We start from the raw sequence: 23486 nt of genomic DNA, 5'->3' as shown, positions 1-23486 counted from the left end.
TGAGTGCAGGAAATCCTCTTCGCCCAGGGAAGAAGCTTCTGGTTCAGATATCTACATTGCTCTTATTTCCTTCATCATTTTGATAGCAGATCCGGTGGAGCACCCGACCCTGCTCACTCATTTCACCAGGATCGCATCAATTATGATTTCACAAAACTCCAAGTTTATTATTTTAGCTAACATGGGGTTAGTTTTCAATAATTTAGAAAACACGAAAAATTATATTGAGGGCAACAATTTGATCAGATTTCGTGTCTTTCGATCATTCCAGACGAGGTTGCTCAATCTTGACCAAGTGACAAATTTAGAATTATAAATGAAAGGAATATTTTATTTTTATTTAATTTGTACTCTATCTAAAACGAAATATAAGAATTTTGCATTCCTAGACTAAGTTTAAATTGGTTAGATGATAAGATTTATTCTTAGATAAAGTTTATTTTTGAGATTAATTATATTAATTAAGTAAATAAATGATTATAAAATAATGATAAGGATTACTATTATATTAAGTGTGAGGGTCTTAGAATAACTACCTTCGAGGACACCAAAATATTTAATTCCATAATTACCCTTCTTATTTTACTAAAAATCTTTTCAAGTCACTCCATATTTTAAATAGAAAAAAATCAAAACAAAACTTCCCTTTTAAATCGAACAACTTTTCTAAATCGAAAATAATTTTGTGTTAATTATTTAGTATTATTTGATCAAATTATCAAATTAAAAATAATAATAGCACATGCAATGCATGTGCATCTTTTACTAGTTCTTATAATGCATCCGAAAGGTTTTTCGAAATATACATTGCCTCTTCCCATTTCTACAGCTGCTCTCGAAATCCCTTTCTTTTACAAGAAAAATTCGATCACTCCAAATTTGAAGATTGTGTCGGTTTTAGTGTTCTTTCTCTACACAAAATATCTTCTATTTTTCTAGTGTAATTTAGAAGATGAATACTATATTCAGTCGTGGACCAGATTAGTAGATCGACGAAAGTTCGTAGAGATATACAACAAGAGCTACGTCCGCTTATACCGAAGTAGTTGGAGCCAAATGAAAATTGTCCACTAAAGGTAAAATTTTCTAACTCCTTATGAATGTTTATTTAATTTAAACCATATGATGAGTGTCCAAAAAATATTTTGAATGTAAAAAAAAAAATTTAAAACTTCCGTAGCATTTTGGACAAGAGAAAAATGATAACCCAACATCCATATCCTCTTTTGATTATTCTTACTTCATTTCCATTTTGTCAACTCTAGTTAGACCCACCCTTTGACTTGGTTAGTGCATGTTAATCCTAGCAACTCCGCTCTGTCAACCTCTTTTTTCAGGTCGTCCTTCATGTCAAAAAGCGCCTCAAGTGAAGCTTCAAGAGAATCGATATTCTGATCCACATTTGCAGCTATATCAACTTTTCTGAAAAGGTAATCAGCCAAACAACTCAGAAGTGATAACAATGGCTTAACAAAATCCATTAAAATTCGAACTATCAAAAGCCTCTTTTCCCCTTAATTCTTGTTTTCTAGTTGGGGTGATTTACAGGATAATAGAGCAAGAAAAATGGACAGCTTTGTGCCAGCATTTAACAGCATTTTTGAGTTCACCTGAAACTTTCTTGGTCCTCCTCCTGGGAATCTCCCCTCGCTCTTCAAAGACTTTGATTTGATTTTGACCCATTTTTGTGGACTACAGAAATAATCAAGCAAATAAATAAAGAGACGACATTTGACTTGGCTTTGATTCACATAAAAGTCCACGAGCTAAAAAAAAAATACCAAGATTTTGAACTGGAACGCAACTGGAACGACTCCCAGCTCGTCCGGTGAATAGAGGAAGCCACTCGTGGTAGAAAAAATAACCCAAATTGCCAATCTTTTCGAAGTTTTTGGGGGTGATCGCAAAATTCTTCTTTCTAGAAGGGTTATATTGTAATTTATTTCCCACTGGGCTTTTGCTTTCTGCGGCGGCGCGCCAGTGTTTCTCTGAAGAGCTCGCGAGAGGAGTTTAGAGAAACGAGAAATGGGAGTTGAAAGAATGGACTGCAGGAACTGGGACGAAGACGCTTACAGAGAGAGCATTTTAGGGGAGAGAGAATCCCTTACCCGGACCATTTTCCGTACCACATTTGCTCCAAACGCTAACCCTAATCCCAATTCCGATCACATCGCCACCGCCTCCAGCGACGGCTCTATTGCCTCTTACTCCATTTCCTCCTGCTTGGTATGATCCTTTCTAATTAATATCTTGGACTACTTCGTTCTATAGTCATGATAGACGCAGTTCGTACTCTCATACACTCCATGTGATTTTTGAAGTGTACTTCAATTTTAAAATATGCAATCTTTGTTTGTTGGGCAGGCATATGGTTGCGGGACTGCAAGGGGTGAAAAGTAAGTATACATCACTATGTGTTGGAGCAATGATATAGATTGGTGCTGTTAATGGTCTATTTTAACTATAATGTTACCGGCTTTGATTCAGTCTCGAGTTTTAAGTGTTAAATTTTAGTGAACGAGTCTCTGTTTTGTGAAGTTGGTTGACGGCGGAACCGAATTTTTTGACTCAAGGGCATGATGGACCTGCTTATGATGTTAAATTTTATGGTGAAGATGATGATTCTTTGCTACTGAGGTACTAGTTGTTTTTCTTTGTTCTGAGCGTTTTCTTATGATCTTACATTATTTTTCTGGGTTGAAATGATATTGTTTGTAATTAAGACTGTGTTTTGAAACGCACACTGGATTAATATTTTGATCATCATATTAACAAATAGTACTGGTAGTGATAGCTGGGTGATAATTTTGGTGAAATTTGCTTTCTTTTTTATGTTTTATATCAATGGCATTTGAATATGTTTGTTGACTTTGGACTGGGTTATCTAGTTGTGGTGATGATGGCCGAGTTCGAGGGTGGAAATGGAAAGAGGTCATGGGAAGTGAAGCTCCTACACAAGGTAATTTATCCATTAGTGGTATCGGTTCAAAGAAAATATTTTGAGATTATTTGGTTGTCCTTGAATGGAACTTAGTATGAACCTTGTTTTTCTAGCTTTCTTTTGTGAAATTTCAACTGCTTTAGGTTGTCACCGATGCATTGTTCGAGAAAAGATGATTTTTTTTTAGTTGGGGGAGGGGTTGTTATAACTGGACTCGAACCCGAAACTTCGTCTCAAACTTGAAACCTTGATGTCAGATGAGCTATAAATCATCGGCAGAAAAGAGGATACTTTGAAATATTGTAAATGTTGTAAAAGTTGCTTTTTGGCGCCAATCTGGTAGAGCCCTGGCTAAACTTTTTACATTGTTGTGGAGCCCATCAAAGGAAAGCTTCAGCTTCAAAGTGATTGATTTTTAACATAAATAAGAAATTCAAACCTATGGCATTTAAAGTTAATCTGAAACCTCGGTGTATTTTAGTGTGATGTCCTGAAACCTTAGTGTATTTTAGTGCAACATCACTCAAACTTTTATGAATTTCTGTTTGTCTTATGCCCAATTTTTTTGTTTTTAGTAGATTTTTGTAGGATTTGAGCCCTTCTATTTTGCATGTATGTGGATGGGCTTTCTGTCCAATTTTATTGCTAAATTTTCTTTTTCTTTTGTTTTACTAAAAGAACATCCAAACTCCATTATTATGCGTAACTCAATGCTCATTTTTCTTTTGCAGGAGGCAAGTTGAAGCCGGTGCTTGATTTGGTGAATCCTCAGCATAAGTTAGTGATTTTATTTTAATTGAAGAGAATGACAATGTTAGCTTACAAAAGCCTTTTCCTTCTGTATTTGGTCCACATAATAATTTTGAGTTAGATGGCATGCAGGTAGTAGTAAAATGTTGTGGGTTTCTTGATTATGAATTTTTTCCACAAATTTAAAAGATATGAATGAATGTAAGCAATGATCAATCTCAGCCTGTTTCTGTGGTATCTATACAACTTTGTGAACTCACTCATTTCCCAGTATAATGGTCTTTATGGCCTTATTACTTAACAGCATCAAGAAGAAGCATGTGGCATTTCATAATAATCATAAGACTTTTGTCCACATGCCTTCTATTTCAATATGGTAGAATGAGTGCAGTGTAAATGCCCATTTTTGTTTCTGCAAATTTCCGTTCTGTTTTGACTGTGTGTTGGATACGTAAGCCTTGGTTTGTTCTCTTTTCTGTTTATTTCTTATTTTCCACCTACTTTCTTATGGTGCTTCCTCTCTATATCTCAGAGGTCCTTGGGGTGCTCTCTCTCCTATTCCAGAGAACAATGCTTTGGCAGTTGATTGTCAGGTTTATGCATTTTTTAACTGTTTTTATTTCGAGTTAGCTGCTGTTAGATTTATTTCATGGAAAATCTAGTTATCGAAATTTGCAAGTCTTTGACATGTTGAGATTGGAGCACATGGTTTCTCTAGAGTCTTTAATGTGATTTTTTTGGCATTTCGTGAGCAAAATTAATTGAATGATAGGCAAGATTGAACATTCTTTTTCTCATGTAAGTGTATTTATTTGGTTTTGTTAGATACTGCTCTTGAACTTACTTCCCAACCATTTTTGGATACTCTGAAACATTTCACCTTTCCTTTTTTATCTTCCACAAATTCGGTAACAGTACTGTGTTCTTTTGTCATCTATCTACCTGAATCGTTATCCTATACGCAGTATTGAGTTCATAGGATTTCCTGCCTAGGTATTTTTTCTTGTAGCTACGTGGGAAGGGATTTATGCGGTAGGAACTGGCACCTACAAGATTTATTTCCCTTTTTCTGTTACAAGATGAATGATTAAGACAAGTGAACTGCAACAGTGTGCATAAATTTCTGATATTGAAAGAGTTGACATTCATAGCTCTGCAAACTTGCTTTTCTAAATTTTAGGAGAGAGAACTGCTAACTTTCCAGGCACTATCAGTCCTTACTCTCAATTTGAGAAATCATATTATACCTGTTTTTGTTGGTCATACTTCATCCTGTCATGTTCTGCGTGTATAATGTGGAATTTTCATGATTATCTATAGAGGGGATCCATCTATGCAGCTGCCGGTGATTCTTATGCGTATTGCTGGGATGTGGTATGTATTTTCTCACTCTGCTGCCCCAGTATGCGTGACATGATTTTACTACCCTTCGACATAGGGAAAATCGTTAGTGAATAAATGAAATGACCAACATTCTTGATCAAGTTTTGGTACAATGATCAGGAGAAATGTGAGGTTAAGACGGTCTTCAAAGGGCACTCAAACTACCTACACAGCATTGCTGCGTGCAAGTTGAGCAATCAGGTCATTAATTTCTCTTCTTTTTCCATGAACAATGTAGAACCAAAAACTCGTATATCTAATTCGGTTTCAGCTTTCCTCTGTCTTATTTGCCTCTTTTGGGTTATTTTTGTTCGAACTTAAATTTGTATAGGAAAATTGAGTCCTGAAATTATGCTCCCAGGGACCCAAAGAAAACAACTGAGTAGGATCACCAAGAAAGCAAATAGAAACTCACTCTAGCTTTTATAAAACTAGCAGCCAATCTCGAATAAGGAGTTCCCTTAAAGCTACTTCTTATAAGCTCTATGGTTCACTAAAGACACCAGCCGAAAAAGAGACACAGATTTGTTAATACAAGAATCAGAAAAGCTTTTACTGTTTCGCTAAGAGGGGGAAAAGGAAGAAATAACAATGAAACCACGTGAAGTAACTGGAAAGCATATAAATATTTACTTGCAAAATACAAGTTCTGTAATACAAAATCACGTAAAAGGAGTCAGCTGAGGCTGCAGATTTGTACAAACTGAAGTTCTCTCAAAAACGTTTAAGTTTATTTCATGCTCTTATACCTGCTATTTTTTGTTCCGTTTCAGATCGTAACTGGTTCAGAAGATGGCACTGCACGAATATGGGGTACTAAATTTACTGTACAACCAGGACATGATGATATGAATTGATTAGAAAATGAACATCTAATCATGTTTCTTCTGGTTTCTGCCACTTATATACGAGTTGAGTAGTCTTAATTTTTTATTACCAATGTATATGACTTGATTGAATTTTGTGAACTGGTGTAGACTGCACAGCTGGGAAATGCATCCAAACAATTGATCCCATACCAGATAAGAAATCAAACACATCTTATCCATGTGTTAGTTGCGTCGCTATTGATTCTAGCGAGAGCTGGTTGGTAAGAGATTATGCGATAAAATGTTACCATGCTTTAAATATGTTCATTTGCACCACTAACCTATCCTTTCTGATTCTATTTTAATGAGCTGCAAATGGTGATATTTTATATTAAATTGATCAAGTTTTTCATAGTCATTCTTAGTTTATTCTATTGGCCCTAATGATTTTCTTAATCTGTGCTACTTTGTTCCGGCTTTGGCTCGAAGTATTGACTTCTCCATATATCTGTACTGTCACAGGCTTGTGGAAAGGGCCAATCTTTGTCAGTCTGGAATCTTCCTGCTCGTGAATGTGTTTTTAGCACGACAACTCATGCTTGTATTCAAGATGTTCTATTTGATAATAATCAAGTTAGTTTGTGCATATTTTATTTATCGACACATTATTTCTTCTTGTCAGTTAGGTTCAAGTTCTCAGCTGTACGTGTTACGGATGGTTTTTCAAAAGCCATCAGGTCCAACTATTTGGATCTCCCTTATTAGTGTGAATGATGTTTAGCTGAACATTATAACTTGTGATATAACAGTGATATTTCCGTTCACTGTCCACTATTTGGGCATTGTGTTTTGAACGCTTCCTTTTGTTTCGTGCACACCTTTCTGGGCCATCTTATCTCACATCCCATGTTATTTCTGCAGATTTTAGCTGTTGGAGCAGAACCATTTCTCACCAGATTCAACTTAAATGGAAAAATTCTTTCACAGATTCAATGTGCTCCTCAATCTGTATTTTCAATTTCTCTGCATCCTTCCGGTGTAAGTTCCTTTTTATTCACTACTTTCTTGCACTATTTTGAACCTTTTCAGTTATCCAGTAGTAACAGTTGTATGGCACTGGACAATTTCATCTTAGATTACATATTTTAACACAAATCATAACCTCGTCAAAAAAGCTTTCGGCGATTCTCAATTGGGAGAATAAAAGAATATCAACCTAACAAAATAAGGCAACTGAACTGAAGAGTTATATTTGAGAAGTAGAACTCCAACCCAACCATTGATTTGTACGCATGAAATATGAATATTATAAGTAACACAAAAACATCTATATTTTTGTTATCTCTAGTTGAATACACATCAACTCACCTCAATCATTGTGTGTTACATTTGTTTCTTTTCCAGGTTACGTCCTGTATCTGGTTATGGAGCTCTTGTAGACATCATTTCGCAATTTGGAAGTCACTCGTGTACATTCCGTTGCAGAAGCATATAAGTTAACTTGTCAAATTACTTTATCCTCATTGCTGGCGCTTGGAACTTTCGCCCCAGTTATGAAAGAGCAGATTCTCAGAAGCAATGAATTCTAGTCTGGTTCCATGTTGTGCTACCTTGTAGCTTGCACTTCATCATATCGTGTAGCATTATGGCTCTGCTCTAGTTGCTGCTACACTTGGATGCTGAGTTCTTATGTTATTAGGTCTTCGGGACAAAACTAATCCTTGTAATAGCAACTGATGCTCAAGGTCATCGATTTTTAGGTTAAAATGCTAAATTATGTCAGATTTTGCAGTAATTTCATCTGGCAATATATACAATGCCCTATTATAACTTTCACATATATGTTTTTCTTGTTCGTTCGATGCTAGCCTTAGAGCATTGTTCTAGGAATGGATCCAATAACATATAATATAGATACATATGATTTTTCACGTGGATCTATGCAAAGAAAAATATGAATGATTTTTCATGTGGAAGGGACTATGCAATGAACAATATGAAAAATCAAACGTGGATCATTGTACACCATTAGATGAAACTTAGGGCATAGCATGGAATAAATGTGTTTTCATGCAGGTACCTGACAGTTGGGTATCGTTGACAAAGAGATATAACCAATACGTCCTACCAACCCACATGCCTAACGATGCTTTGTAAGAGGAAAAGTGGAGAATTGGACTTAAAACCCACCCTTATCTTAAATTAAGAGAGAATCAAGTCTACAATGGATTCATTGGAAGGATATTACAATTATGATTCAAAGTTTTTATGGTTCGGTGGGACACCACACAATTGAATTTATTCACAATACGATTCGAAATACACGTTTGCTAATGCATGCCAAAATACTCACCAGAGGATGTAATAACTTTACTTGTATACAATAAAGAGAAGTAAGCCTACTAATGAAAATTACTTCATACATAGTTTCATCAGCTCCAATGAAAATGCTTCTTAATGGGATTTTGTAGAATTGAAGTAAGTGATCTTTGGAAACGGTCTTGGAGTAGAACAGCATAGCTGAAAAGTAGAAAACCAAGCCCTTTCCTAACCTGCTCAAACATATGAATGATGCTTGCGACGATCTTTCTCCCTCTCTCTTGATGAATATGAAGAATTATGGTACTCACGATCTGGTAAAAAATGATTTTCATAAATAAAAGATATAATTTATTGTCCGAACTGTTCCACGGACTGTAACTTGGTTTCAAAAAATTCAAACTAAAAAATAACAAATATACCTCTGGATGAGATATGTTTAGACTTCTCCAGGCGTCCTGCAAATGATACAATCAAAATGACTAATCAATTTTGAAAAACAAAGTTGTGAAAGGAGAAATTTAATGATGCCAGCAGAATGCCAGAGATCAAGCGTGAAACATAAGATCCTCACCGGATCTTTTCCCCTCTCCCTGGTGCGATGACCCTTTTCCTTCACTTTATCTCTGTCTCTTTCAGTGTCTTCCCGTCCACGTTCCCTATCAGATTCCCTCCCTCTATCGTAATCTCTGCTTTTAGTTCTCTCCTTTTCCCGTTCTCTGTCCCTTTCCCTTTCCCTGCCTCTTTCTCTCTCCTTGTTCCTTTCTCCACCAGTTTCTGTTTTATGATTAGGAATCAATTTTGATTCAGGTTCTTCTCTTGATTCTTCCTCAATAGGGATGCCTTTAGATTCATCATCACTTCTCTTTGACTCCTTCAATTTGTCAAGAGCAGCTTTAACTGTTTCATCCTTACCAACTTCCTGACTAATAGAAGTGGAAGACACCTTTACAGAACCAGCACCTTCATTTGTGGTTGTTCCCACCAAGGAGCCATCCTGCAGAAAAACAATGGAACAAAATCTTAAGGCCGCAAACTGACATTAGCGGGAGTAAATGAGCGAATGTGTTGAGAGACGCTGGCCAATATATCTCAATGTGTTAAGCAGCACGCGTGACAGGTCAGGGAAAAATAGACCAGAAACCAAATCAAACCACAAAGCAATTCACCTGGAGAATAGTAATTACCTTTGAAACCGTCTGATTTGGTGAATCCCATGATCGATTAGATGTTGCGAAAGAACCCCCTTCTTTGCACACAGGAATATATTGGGCCTTTGGTAGGCTGTATAAGTGAGCCAGAACTCTGCAAACCTCATCTATCCCAGATTTGTCTGCATCAAATGCTTTCCACCATGGAGGATTCTCAGGTAGTGGTACTTGAAATCTACGGGCTGCAGCATACACAACACCACAGGCCACAACCTCACTCTTAAATCTCACACAAAGAGTCGTGCGCAAGCTGCTTTATTGTCCACACACACAAAAAAGAAAAAGGAAAAAAGAGGATTGTTACAAGGGGTGAAAATTTTGACATGAGGATAATGTGAATAAGGAATTAAGGATCTTTTCAGACACACATAATATCAATTATATGAGAAAACTCGACCCTTCCTCCACCAAGCAAGAAAAAATCAAGCATTTTTTAATGATAATCTTGCACATCCTACATCTAACTGCAAATCACAGTATCATACTAACGAAGAATCAAATTTCCAGCTAAGCCATAAACAAGAGCCTCTAATGTTCCAGGAAATTATGCGAGTCATAGCATAGCATAGCAAAAATGTAGACTTAAAGAACCATAACTATCCTACAAGTACATGCTTGTGTAACTAGAAAGAAAATGTTGCCTGTCATTTGCAAGATTCCAAGCTTCTTGTCTGAGTTCTGGGGGAGTTTCCAGTGTAGCAAGGTAACTAGATATAAACTTATGAGGATGCTCCACATGGCAAATGAATCCCATCTCCTTCAAAAGATGTCTTTCTGTTCGGATCAAATGTGCTTTTAGATCCACATATTGCTGTTGAACAAGAAAAACAAGCATTCATTTCACACATTCTGCTTTAAACTCAAGTCACATGTTCTCTAAAAATCCTATACATGTGATCCTACTTCATTTTAAATAAAAACACAACTTCACATCTCAAATCAAATATTCAAAATATAGTTATTGGACAATTAAACGTTTTCTCTTCATTTTGTTTCCCATCATAAATATACAATTTACATTTTCCAACAGACGTTGCACGGCCATTTCACGACATCATATCAACTTTGAAAATCATATTCAAACCCTGTATGAAAAATCTCATCAAGAAAACCACAAGAACCTTCTTAAAATCACATTGAAAGTCAGCAAAAAAGCCCACCTAAACGGACCCGAATGATACACAAGATGGTAGAGATACTTGCAGACAGAAGTAAAAATTTGATATCACAAGTCCAAGAGAAAATAGTGAAACTAAAAGCTACCTTAGAAGAAGTATCCAGATGCTCTATTGGTAAGTTTTCCCTCCTACATTCCATCCTGTGGAAAACAATAAGAACCTGCCTTGCTTTCCGCGGACTTTCTTCAAGTTTTGAAGCAAGCCAAACACAGCTAGCGGCAACCCTCTAAAAAAGAAATCAAATCTGGTCCAAATAAGTATAGCACACGGAATGGCGAAATGAAACTGCATTGCTACAATGGAAGGGAAAAAGAAAGTAAAATGAAAATAAGGAGACCTTCACGTTGAACCGAGCAAATGATTTCTTGCAGTAGAAGCGATGAAATAGGACCTGTGCAGTGGCCATAACAGCTTGAGGTCTGAGAATCATATAGATAAGGAGATACATAATCTGATATAGGGTAAAAGGTAAAAACAAATCATATGATACAATCTAGGAAGGATGGAATTAAGTCAAATATTCCAGAACGAAATAGGTGCTGAAAAGCAAATAAGATATTCAAATGGAAAGGATACAATCTAAGCAAAATGCCACTTTCTTGAACGAGGTCACAACCATAGATTCTAAGCGTAGTTTCAGTGGCCTCGTCAATTCCATCTTTTCTAGACGGTGAGCTACTTAGCTGCTCTTCCGTCAAATAAAATGTATCAATCGCGGTGTAAATCATATTCTTCTTAGAGTAAGTATATGAATTCTCGATAAAACTGCAACCAAATACGAGAAATTCAGCAAACAAAGCTCGGAAACTTCACCACCAACACTGAGTAGGTCAGGAAATTTGAAATTCAATCTTTTTAAAAGCAACGGTAATTTTGTTCCAGAATCACACCTCCAACTACCCATACAAACAATCATTTTCGAGAAATCTGAACATTAAAAAAGAAATCCAATACATAAAGTAAAAACAAAACCAACTTAATCACCGCCCCCACAAGCAACAGCTTTACCTTTGCAAGTGTTTGGAGAACACAATTTACGTACAAGGAGAATATACTTCACACGTAAACATACGAACTTTTTTCCGGTGAGAAGTAAGGGAATAAAGACCGGAGGAGGATGTTCCGTTCTTTGATCAGAATTACCGATGAATTAGGGCAACAGAAAACGAATTTGGGAATTGGGGGGGGATTTTTATTTTGCCCCCCGATATAAATATATTTAAAAAAAACACTGAAAAATTAAAACGAAAAAAATAGTTAATTAGATTGAGAAAATAAAATAAAACAAGTATTTAACACATGAATAGGTCTGATTAGACCATCTAAATTTTTATTCGTGAGATGTCTCAATTATATCTATTTATGATAAAAAATATTATTTTTTTATGAATGAATAAAATATAATATCTGTTTAACAAAATTGATGACTGTCTCACAAGAGTTTTTGTGTTAATACGTACATCACTTCATCATCAAGTTTTATACTAAAAATTGACAATTATTCTCTTTAATTGATTGTTTTTATTTTTGGTAAATTCAATACTTGTTTAAACTTAAAAATAAGTTATCTAAACCTAACTTTAAATATTAGTTGCCCAATGATATAAAATAATTAAATATTAATTTAATTTAACTAATCGAAACTTTAATGAAGTTCTAATGAAAATTTTCTATGTTGTAAAATACCACTTAGGGGTGAAGCATTCGGTCGGTTCGGTTACCGACCGAACCGAATTAGCCATAACCAAATCGAACCGAACCGAATTATTTAGTCATAACCGAATCGATCGAAATAATTTTCATAACCGATTAAAACCGAAAAATCACACACATAAAAAATGTATAAATTTTGTTTGAACACAATTAATACATGTTTTTTATAAAATAACATAACATGGCTACAAAAAAAATACATATAAATCTAGTTCCATAAAGGAGATTCAGCGCAAAATTGGCCAGGAAATAGTGCACTGAATGCATCAAAATATCAAGTTTATTTCAGCTTGCACAGATCTTGAACATCTGAAATTAAACAAACATCTCATTGGTCAACTGACTTAGAAAACTGATACATATATTTTTTAATGGTAAGAGTCATTCATACTTCACTTATCCCCTTGTGTTGTTGAAGAATAGTCCAACACAATTTTAGAAAAATCTGAAAAATAAATGGTGATAAATAAGAAATATAAACTAGTTTTTTTTAATGGTAAATAAAAATCTAACAAAGCTGTTTTTTTCAGAAAAAAGTTATCCTTGTTCAAGTTTTTCAACATCTTCTAAAGTTTCTTCAACATTGATTGGTATTGGGGATGAACGAAGCCAATCTTAGCGTACAAATAAGGCTTTCAACAACCATAGGAGTTAATGAACTCCTAAAGCAATCAAGTACTCGACCACCTGTACTAAAAGCAGATTCAGAAGCGACTGTTGAAATAGGAATGGCCAAAACATCTCGAGCAATTTGAGCTAGTATGGGAAATCTATGACAATTTTGCTTCCACCATCCCAATATTGTCAAAAGAATCATAATACTCCTCAACCATTTCATTAAGATATTTGTCAAGCTCTGATATACTTTCATCACCAAAAATTTGTGCCTTTTGTCTTTTGTATTTTGCAAGGATTGATTGTCTTTTCAAATCTGTTTGGGTCAAGCTTCTGGACTCAATATCACTTGATTCTTGAACAGACAATATTTTTGAGGTGTTAGGACCCATCTTATCCTTGTAATTCTTGTACAAAGCAAATAAAGTTTCCTTGACTATCTTTCCTACTCTTGCCCCATTTTCAGCTCCGTGCAACTCTACCAACATAAATTCTACAAAATCCAACTTATGCATTGGATCAACCACCACAACAATATAATACAACTTATTCGTCTTATCATGATCTCCCCAATATTTGTCAAATTTTTTTTTCATTCTTAACCCCATGGAATGCACATCAATATCATCACTTTCTTGCCACTCATTCAATGTAGTATGAATAGAACTAATCTCATGAGCAAAAGTATGGGAAGTGACATACAATGAACCTGAAACCTTCAATGTTATTTCATAAAAAACTTGCAATAAAGAAGAAAAAAGTCTAATATTACTCCAATCAGTACATGTTGGTCTCCCATCATAAGTCTTCATTTCTTTTTGTGGTTTAACATCTGCTCCAAATATCACCTTTCCATCATTCAAAACAATTTCCAATTTTTTGAATTGAAGATCTAATGTAAAAAATAGATCATGTTCATCCAATCTTTCAAAGCTCTCTCAAATTTTTGAGCTACATTCAACATCAAGAAAGTCGAGTTCCATCTTGTTGATACATATAAACATAAAGAACTCTTGCTTTCAATTTTTTCAAGCTTTGCACATTCCTTGAACTTGTTTAATCTATTGCTTAATATATTTCACCGTATCTCTAACCCTTGTCACAGATTCATTTATATCTTTTAAACCATCAGCAACGATTAAATTAATTATATGAGCTACACACCTCATGTGAATATGAGCTCCCTTCAAAATAGTAGAATCCCAGTTAGCCATCTTTCTTCTAAAATTATTGACAGCAACATTGTAGAACCCGTAAATTAGACTAGGTATAAGTCATGCAAATTCTAGTATTTTAAATTAAAATGATTTTATTGCATGAGTATTTAAATGCTTTTCTTTAAAGTTAATTATTTTATGCAATAGTTTAAATTTTTATCTTTTCAGTTAATTCAGTGAGGCCGGACTGGAGTTGGAGTTTTGAGATAAAATTTAAGATTTAAGAAATCATTCCCAGAGTTTATTTTAGCTAGCTAATAAGTTGAATTAAGTTAAAAAGAGATTTAAGGAATTATTTAAGCAACTTGAGGTAAGTAGGAAATAAGTTCATTTAGGTTCCATAATTAAGGGGTTAATTCACTAAATTATTTAAAGGATAGGTAAGGCTCTAAGGCCGCGTTTGGTTCGGATGATTAGCCGGGATAGATTATTTTATCCTACCTAGTCAGCTGTTTGGTACGCGTGATTATTTAACCAAGTCAATCCCTCCTATGAATGATTAGGTTATATTAGGTAGGTTAAAATAATACCTCATCACCCCCTAGGATTATTTATCACTTCCCGCCGCCGACTATTTCCGACGCCGGTTGAAATTTCCGGCCGGCCGTTTCTGGCCGCCGCCTCCCGTCTGCCGTTTCCGGCCGCCGTCCGCCGCCGCCACTGTTGCCATCGCCGTCGCCGTCGCCGCCGCGAAGGGGAAGGGCAATTTTGTCTTTTCATCAAAAAATTCAAAATTATCCTACACTTAAAAATCTTACCAAACATAATATTATTTACACCATATATTACAATCCTACCACAATCATTTTCTTTATCATTTACATATTAATCATTAGTTTATCCTATCCTTCCAACCAAACGCAGCCTAAAGGTTTAAAATACACTAACTAAGCATTATTTCCCCTCCATTTTTATACCAAATTTCGGCCACCCACTTGGAGTTACAACATTTCTTTGACAACTCACCCCTTTGACCCATTCCTTGTCATTTCTTAACATGATAATCCTTTCATCTATTAAACCCCATTAATTAATATTAGATCATTATCCTAGCCTAGTTTAGCATGTAGAATCAGTCATCCCTCTCCAACCATTACTTTGATATCAAACCATTTCAAAATTCAAAAAGGAGCAAGACTTGGTCATGCCATTTGAATCCCTTTATTATTGGAACTCTCCTCACTCTCCTAACCATCATTTCCTCTCCCCCATCACCAAAAATTTGAGAGCTATTCAGTGTAAAAAAAAAAACGTGAGCCTCATAGCTAGATTAAGAGAGAAAATAATTGAGTAGAAGGAAGATCAAGAAGATCACTCCGCCTCCTCCGCGCCGCGTCGTCGTTTCGTTCATTTTCTTTTCAAAACGAACCAAGGCATGTATATGTTTTTATTGACTCTTCAATCAAGTCATATTAATATTTTAAAACATCATGTGTGCATCAATAATGATGGAGAAAATCGAAATTTTCAGCAACAAGAACAAGAAATAAATTCTGCACGGTTTCCTTTCCATTTCATGCTTCACGGGTTGGCTTGTTTTCATTGTTTCAGGTATTGGTTCGATTCCAGGCTTCCAAGGCTGCTCCTAGACATGCACTAGAGTGTGTCAAGACCATGTTGGTCCATTCGTTCAGTCCCATACACGCTGGAAACTCGCATGTGACAGCAACACCCCAAATGCGTCCATTTGAGTCTCGATTTGTATAGTTGTTGTCAAGGGAGGGAGTTTCTGATCTTGGCTGCCCTAGGGGCCTATAGCCATGGTTAGAACGCTTCCCTATCATGTCTAAGACGTGACCAAGTCGCTCTTTTGAGTCTTGGTCCATGGTGAATCGGTTTTCAAATCAAAAAGAAACAAGAACAGATTTTCGGCCCCTTCCCCTTATTTCATGTGTTGTTCGATTTTAGGGAGTGGTGGGGATCTTGGTTGGCATCTGGCCCTTAGCCACGGTTCACACCCTACCTCTTGATGTCTAGATTGTGCCATGGTCAATCAAATGGCCACTGGAATGACACGAGACAGCAAACGAAGAAAAACACCACACGCACGCAAGGGTGCTCTCGGGTGGGACTTTTCGGATGGTTTCGGGTGTCGTGCAAATTGTGGCTGGCCTATGGCCCTTAGCCATGGTTCAAATCATTCCCTAGGATGTTGGTAAGAGCTTTGGTCGGTGGTGCAAGCCCCAATGGCCGATAGTCTAAAAAACGACACAAGGAAGCGAAGGCACGGCTGCTGTATTTTGTGGACAGCAAGTGGTGCGTTGGTTTAGAGGCAAGTTCGAGTTCTTGGTTGGCTTCTAGCCTATGGCCTTGGACTGGAAAGTGCCTCATCAAGTTGGAAAGGTCATGTTTTTGGCCGTTTGTGATTCGGATCATTTTAGAGGTCGTACGAGAAATTACGGTGCGATGTGCCAAATGAACTCTCGAAAGAGCGTTTCATGTTTTGGCCTCCATTCACCAAAATTTCGACTTGCATAATTTTGGAGCATTATTTCGTCATTTTAGGTGTATTTTAATCATGACTAAATGATGGTTCAGTGTTGGTTCGGATTGGCACGGAGTCGTGATTAAATACGAAATCGTTGGGCGTAATTGTCTCGTTTTTGGATTCAATTACGAAGTTTGGTCAAGAAAATCATTTGCACATGTTCATGATAAATTTAGGTCGCAGCGAGCCTGAGAACGATCCAATCCATGTGGTAAAATAATACAGGATATTTCATCATGCCATTTAATTATATTACGTGCATAAAAATATAAAATATTCATTTTTGAGATTTATGCGATATTGCTTGTGGCCATTTCACTATCAGTGGGATCATTGTATAATCCGGTCGTCAGTTACCAGGTCAGTTCAGTTCCACCCAGTATACTGTGGCATTAGTCTAATCAGACGTTCATTACTTCACCCGGTCGCCAGTTACCTGTCAGTTCAATTCAGTTCAGTGCAGGGGCCATTTGCGTAGAACATAATCTCACCAGAAAATTATTACATGCTATTTCATTACAGGGCTCCAAGGAGCAAACATTTTCACTATGACTTTCAGTTCAATTATGCACGTATTATAATTAATCTTGACACGATATTTTACGTTATGCCTCATGACATGATATTTTCACTTGCATGCAATTTTATTATATTATTTACTCGTTATTTACGATATATGCATGATGAGTCTTTAGACTCACTAGACTTGATTGTTGTAGGTACTGATGATGTTGGGGCCGAGGGCGGGGACCAGTGAGCTAGCTTGGGTCGGCAGTAGTGGAACCCTAGAACCTCATTTACAGCATTCGCCATTTTTATGCTCAAACATTTTAACAGTTGTTGGATTACTTTAAACTTGTTATTTTGCGAACAATAATTTCTTCCGCTGCTATTTTTAAACATTAAACTTGATTTATCAGTTTATTTTGTGAATGTGGCATTTTAATTATTTTAAAAAGAATTTTTTTTTATTTTTCCTCAAATTTTCAAACACGAATTTTCGAGTCATTTTAAACATCATTTGAACTTGCATTGTCAACTGTAATAGTAAAAACTCGATCAATTCCCCAATTCCCTTAAGCAATTTTCAATTGCTAAGCTAATCGCCTCACCTTTATGACTTGTAATTGGACAAAAATTGATAATTCTTTTGTATAATTGCCAATTATTATCAATAAAGTGGGCTGTTAGACACATGTAGTTGATTTTTTGAATCGATGTCCATGTATCCGTTGTCAAACAAACTCTTTGTGATGCTTTATTCAACAAAATTTTCAAGCTTTCTTTTTCAACTGTATATAAACCAACACAATCACGTGCAACCGTCCATCTTGAAGGAATTATAAACCTTGGACACACCATTGCCATAAATACTTTAAACCCTTCTCCTTGTACAAATTTGAAAGGGAACTCATCAACAACAATCATTCTAGCTAAAGCTTTTCTACAAGCTTCTTGATCAAATTTCCAAGATGTTAAAGACACATCACCCTTTTTTTCACCCGACTGTAAACTTAATTGTGCTTGAGTTGTTTCAACCGCATGAGGGTGACTTTTACATGAGTTCATATAAGCCCTCAAACTCGCAGTTCCATTCTTATATGGATCACAAAAAGTTCCTTATCACAGTAATTGCATTTGGCCTTTTTTTTCTTTCTTGTCATTTTCAAATTTTTTGAAATGATCCCATACATCACTTCTTGATTTCATTGGCTTTTGCTTCATCATTTTTGATTTAGAATCTGCACATGTTTCCATCCCAATTGAAGGTGGTAGTATTGGCATGGAACAACTATCATCAACATCCATATTTTATATATTTTCTTGCGACATCTACAAGTAAGAAAAACTAAATTAATGCAAATAATAGCAAAAAAGACAAAAAGAAAAACTAACTAGTCGTGTAAAGAAGGGAAAAACTCCACAAATCTAGCTTGAAAACTAACGTATAAATTTCAAAAACTATGTTTCCAAAAACCAAAAATTACATAATATACACCGGTGTCCATAGATAGTTACTTTTCGTCCACAAATATAATCATTGATTTTTTTAATTATATTCGTAATTAGCTTTAAATTAACGAATGCTAAAAAAACAAACACCTTTCAAAACGTCAATATTCTAAAATGCTATCATGATTTTGCCCATGAACGATACATGAAATTTATTCCCCCTCAATCACCCATACTTCACAGCCTACATTGAACATGATTTTGCCCCTTCAAACACCCATACTTCGCTGCGTATTTTATCCATGAACGATACATGAAAACCGTAACAGAGTGCATCAATCTTATTCACACATTCCATCAAGAGTGTAACTCTTTCCAGTATTCAAAAACTTACCGGTGAAGAATAGAGAATGAGTGGCGCTGAGAGATGGGTGGGCGGCGGTCCAGCGGATGCAGTAAGAGTGGAGAATCGGCGGATGAAGTAAGGGTGGGCGGCGGATGAAGTAAGATTTGAATTAGGGGAATCTGATCATAGAGGACATCATGTAAGATAAGAGTCCGACTACCATGCAACTTTAGTTTGCAAGTAACCGATGCCTTTGACTTTCAACTTTCACATTATTTCCTACATATATCCATCTCGTGCCGCAAGGAACTCGACGAAAATCCACAAACTCTTCACGATCTCTAGTTACATGGTTTGTTGCTCCTGAGTAATCCACACATGATAAGATTCAGTTAATAAAACAGTACTAGAGACGTATATAGTACTCACAAAAGCGTTATTAAGTGATATATTTTTATGCTTAGGGCACTCACGCGCGAAATGACCAAATGATTGGCAATTGAAGTACTTCATTTTGCTCTTTATCTTTCTTTTTCCCAAACCTCTTACGCTTATTCTTTTGGTTTGGCTTGAAGTTGTTTTTCTTGAGGTGCGTGGAGGGAAGATCACATTCCACGTGACACTGTCCATGGGCTGAGGTGCGGTGAACGAGACACGTATTTGAGGGTATCACCTACTACCGGAATTAAACTGGCTATTTCAATAGTCTTCACACTTTAATACAAGTAGATATGAACAAAGAATATTCAATTTCTCAAATAAAATTTGTAGTTCTATTCATGTTCATAATCATGCAGCATAGAATTCTTAACTTTGCATGTAAAAAATATATATATGTAATATATACATAACCATGCCCTGTCTTTCACCTTTTTTAAAAAACTGCACTGCTTAACAGAAGTTATATGTGAATGAATATCTTGCTTGTTTCTACTCTTTCGACCCATATGCAAGAGTCATGAATATCAATTTTGTTTTATTCATGTATGTTCTCCATTACTGCATATAATTTTCTTTTATTTCAAAAAATAAAATCACATGCAGTTTTCACATTTAATGAACAAAAAAAATTAGGATCAAATGAGTTTACCGGAAAAAAATATCAAACACAAGTTATAATATCAACTAACACATGCTCTGATACCAATGACTGAAATCATACACTCAAATAATGCATATGATTATCGAATAAATTTATATTTTGATTTAAGATCTTTGTAATTGACTCACTAACCTTTATTCTGGAAATGACAATACTCTTCAATGGTCCGATACCGATCAGCGAACGGAAAAAAATGAAGTTTGCACAATCCAAATGCTTAATAATTGTGATATGATTTTTTTTTTTGGTCCATAAAATGAATGTCTATTCTTTCGAGAACCAATATATATGTATTATTTGTGTAGTGGAAGTTAAAAGATTTATTTCCTAACCAAAAAAATAACTATTCCTTCTTATAATTCAAAATCAAACTTTTGAATTATTTAGGTTGGATCGGGTCGGGTCGGGTTACTCCTCATAGACAACTCATTAACCCATTAGTTATTTCTTACCATATCTTATCCGAAGGCAAATAAATATTCCAAATTAATTAGACATTCCCCCACTTCTTATTCAATTTTCCATCCCAATTAATCTTATTATCATCTCTCTTTTAATTATAATTTCTCACCCAAATAAAAATAACAACCACCTCAGCTTTCTATGCTTAGGATTTTTTGTTAATAAAAGAACATCGATGCATATGATTTTCCACATACTCATATTTGGTAATACATTGGAATAAGAAAATTCTTTCGAATAGGAATGACTGACTCTATTCACATATTCATGGGAATGGCCATTCCATCTATTTTAAATGGTAATAATCATTCTCATTCTTAATTCTTACCTTTTTTAAAAAACATTTACCTTATTTAGTTTAATTAATTTAAATATATCTTCAGATAAAAATAATAATAAATAATATATTATGATTATTATTTTAAGTATTTTTTATTATTATAATATAATAATAAATAAAACAATGTATAATAATAAATAATAATTATATTAACAATAATAAAATAATATATACTTATATTAAAAATAAAATATAAAATGATAATAATTTAATAATGATGTTAATATTAATAATTAAAATAAATAAAAAAATAAGTTAATAATTAATATAATAATATTGATATATAAAAACATAATAAAAATAAATATATATTTGAAAATAAATATTATAATATTTTATTGAATAATAGTTATTTTATCAAATAAATAATAATTTAATTATATAATAACATTAATTTTAAAATAATCAATAATTATTATTTTTTTATTTTAATAATAATATTTCTTGAATAAATTATTATTAACATTAATTTTAAAATAATTAATATAACATCAATAATTATTATTTTTATTATTTTAATAATAATATTTCTTGACTAAATTATTATTTTTAGTTAACAAATATTTGATTATTAGAAAAAATTCATTCAATTCCTTTTACATTTATTTCGGTACCAATAATTAGAATGAAATATAACTATCATTTCATTTTCGTCTTCATTCTATTCCAATATTAATCTCATTCATGTCATATGTCATTCATCCGTACCAATAATTTCCTAATTTTCTATAACAAAAAAAAATCACTACCATAATATATAAATATTTCGCATGAAAATAATCTCAGTAACTGGTGTTACTTATATGCAGTGGCACTAAAGCATTTCACAACCATTATACCACGTGCTTTTATTTACTAGTTATACACAATTATACATACATCTAATCTTCTCATCAACCTTTAGTTGGGACATATGGAAATTTTGGTTTAAATCTCTATCAATTTAAATAAAATAATTAATAAATAAATGGAGAGGATACCTAATAATATGCTTATAGTAGACAATATGTCATTTTTAGGGAAATTTTTTTTTTATTTGTGTATGTTTGTCTTTTTGCGATTTTGGTCGTCTATGTTATAAGATTTCTGATTTAGTCATGCATCTTCCGATTCGTGCCGATTTTAATCATTTTTCATTTGGATTGCTGAAGTGGCAATACACATGTCAGAGTTACATCAAAGCTGTATTGGTGTCACATCACCTTCATGTGAGGAGAAAAAAGTAAAGTTGTCAAAATAAAGATGACGGACTAAAACTGGAATTTGATAATTCAAATGACCAAAATCACACAGAGAAGACCAAAAAAAAAAATCCCTCATTTATATTCTAAAAAGATCGAAATTTTTATTACAACATCCCTCATTTCAAGTTTACCCCGATAATTATATCATCGAAATTCATTTTATTTTGTATAATTAATTCGTAAATAAATGAGATATGAATTTAGAATTTTGATCAATAATTTTATTGTTAACAGTTAAATTATAATCGAAATCCATGGGTCTCAAATACATCACTCTTATATGTGTGAAAAAAAAATTATCATTCAGCGTAAAATTATGTTTAGATAGAGAGATTTGAAATCTAGGTCTCTTGTGAGACGGTCTCACGAATCTTTATCTGTGAGACGGGTCAACCTTACCGATATTTACAATAAAAAATAATATTTTTAGCATAAAAAATAATACTTTCATGGATGACCCAAATAAGATACCCGTCTCACAAAATACGACCCGTGAAACCGTCTCACATAAAATTTTGCCTTCTTTCAAATGCATTTTAATTGTTTCAAATTCATCTAATATTTGTATAATATTGAACAAATCACAATGAATTTCAAATTTTTAGAATATTGGATTGATTTGAAATCAGTTGTGATTAATATAAATAAATAAAATAACTTTGATTTTTCTTTCTTGAGATTATTAACAATGAAAATTAATTTAAAATCTATAGCAATATCTCAGTTCAAATTCAAAGGCAACATAAAATTATGAAAATTTGCTACCAAGAATTTTTTGGATTAAAAAAAAAGATAGCCTCGTGATTATCGCCAGATATTACAGTAATCTTGTACAGAAACATCGCCATCTCAGCGAAGTAATCCAGTTGATTAAAATCAGCTACCAAAACACCGAATCCCACATAAATGGACTATTAGCAAGTAGGAAAGGAAACCCACCAGCGAAGAAAATCAAGGAAAAAGGCCAAGAAAATCTTGGAAACATGGAGGATTTCAGATCCAAATCGCACAAGGACCCAAGAATTCAACTGGACAACACTCACAACTATCATATTGGCGGCGACAATTACGATGGAGTCTCGTCGAACCCAAATGGGATGCAAGATCTGCGTTGCTACAGCGCCTCATACGCAACATCTTCTGTACAAACCAATGGGCAGATGGATATCGTGGTTCCGGCGGCTGGAGACCCGTGGAAGTTCAAGAAAGGCAAGTCAACAAATGGTGTGAGTTCCAAAAGTTGGAACTTTAGTGATCCTGAGCTGCAGAGGAAGAAGAGGGTCGCTAGCTACAAGGCTTACACTGTTGAAGGTAAAGTTAAGGGTTCTATAAAGAAAAGCTTTAGATGGATTAAAGAGAGGTGTAATCTGATGATCTATGGACATAGATGAAGATTTTCTGATAAATGGTCTAAA

At 34.5% G+C, this 23486-nt stretch overlaps 3 protein-coding genes across 6 annotated transcripts; 2 read left to right on the top strand and 1 right to left on the bottom strand.

The window, feature by feature from the left end:
• Nucleotides 1-1421: 1421 nt before the first annotated feature.
• LOC142505865 (THO complex subunit 6) lies at nt 1422-7719 on the top strand. 3 transcript variants are annotated; one of them, XM_075618994.1, is made up of 12 exons: nt 1422-2226; nt 2365-2396; nt 2539-2637; nt 2889-2959; nt 3673-3718; nt 4224-4284; nt 5012-5065; nt 5195-5275; nt 5848-5887; nt 6052-6164; nt 6406-6516; nt 6805-7719. In XM_075618994.1, exons 1-12 carry the CDS (start codon nt 2026-2028, stop codon nt 7030-7032), a joined length of 1137 nt encoding a protein of 378 aa, XP_075475109.1. In that variant the 5' UTR covers nt 1422-2025; the 3' UTR covers nt 7033-7719. The 3 variants fall into 3 exon arrangements, with proteins under 3 accessions (XP_075475109.1, XP_075475108.1, XP_075475110.1); XM_075618993.1 differs by having other exon boundaries at nt 6802-7719; XM_075618995.1 differs by having other exon boundaries at nt 6406-6620; nt 6805-6926.
• Nucleotides 7720-8162: 443 nt separating this feature from the next.
• LOC142505864 (cyclin-L1-1) lies at nt 8163-11692 on the bottom strand. Of its 2 annotated transcripts, XM_075618992.1 has the most exons (9): nt 11668-11692; nt 11168-11356; nt 10929-11010; nt 10677-10817; nt 10055-10224; nt 9390-9663; nt 8781-9199; nt 8625-8665; nt 8163-8516 (listed from the first exon to the last, which is right to left on the bottom strand). In XM_075618992.1, exons 2-9 carry the CDS (start codon nt 11317-11319, stop codon nt 8440-8442), a joined length of 1356 nt encoding a protein of 451 aa, XP_075475107.1. In that variant the 5' UTR covers nt 11320-11356; nt 11668-11692; the 3' UTR covers nt 8163-8439. The 2 variants fall into 2 exon arrangements, with proteins under 2 accessions (XP_075475107.1, XP_075475106.1); XM_075618991.1 differs by having other exon boundaries at nt 8625-9199.
• An 11362-nt stretch (nt 11693-23054) lies between these two features.
• Nucleotides 23055-23462, top strand: LOC142504878 (uncharacterized). Its single transcript, XM_075617722.1, has one exon. The coding sequence runs from the start codon at nt 23055-23057 to the stop codon at nt 23460-23462; it is 408 nt and encodes a 135-aa protein (XP_075473837.1).
• Nucleotides 23463-23486: the final 24 nt, after the last annotated feature.

This window comes from Primulina tabacum, chromosome 10 (genome assembly GCF_025594145.1).
Source record: "Primulina tabacum isolate GXHZ01 chromosome 10, ASM2559414v2, whole genome shotgun sequence".
In the NCBI taxonomy this organism is placed as follows: Eukaryota; Viridiplantae; Streptophyta; class Magnoliopsida; order Lamiales; family Gesneriaceae; genus Primulina; species Primulina tabacum.
This window is presented reverse-complemented; position numbering and strand designations above follow the sequence as displayed.

Excerpts from the sequence above, each read along its gene's own strand:
- LOC142504878 (XM_075617722.1), top strand. The coding sequence starts at position 23,055 with ATGGAGGATTTCAGATCCAAATCGCACAAGGACCCAAGAATTCAACTG.
- LOC142505864 (XM_075618991.1), bottom strand. The coding sequence starts at position 11,319 with ATGATTTACACCGCGATTGATACATTTTATTTGACGGAAGAGCAGCTA. Across the intron at positions 11,011-11,167 it reads AGTGGCATTTTGCTTAGATT|ACCTCAAGCTGTTATGGCCA; the intron begins GTATCCTTTCCA and ends TATGATTCTCAG. Across the intron at positions 10,225-10,676 it reads ATCTGGATACTTCTTCTAAG|CAATATGTGGATCTAAAAGC; the intron begins GTAGCTTTTAGT and ends CTTGTTCAACAG.
- LOC142505865 (XM_075618993.1), top strand. The coding sequence starts at position 2,026 with ATGGGAGTTGAAAGAATGGACTGCAGGAACTGGGACGAAGACGCTTAC. Across the intron at positions 3,719-4,223 it reads TTGGTGAATCCTCAGCATAA|AGGTCCTTGGGGTGCTCTCT; the intron begins GTTAGTGATTTT and ends TCTATATCTCAG. Across the intron at positions 6,517-6,801 it reads TTCTATTTGATAATAATCAA|CAGATTTTAGCTGTTGGAGC; the intron begins GTTAGTTTGTGC and ends ATGTTATTTCTG.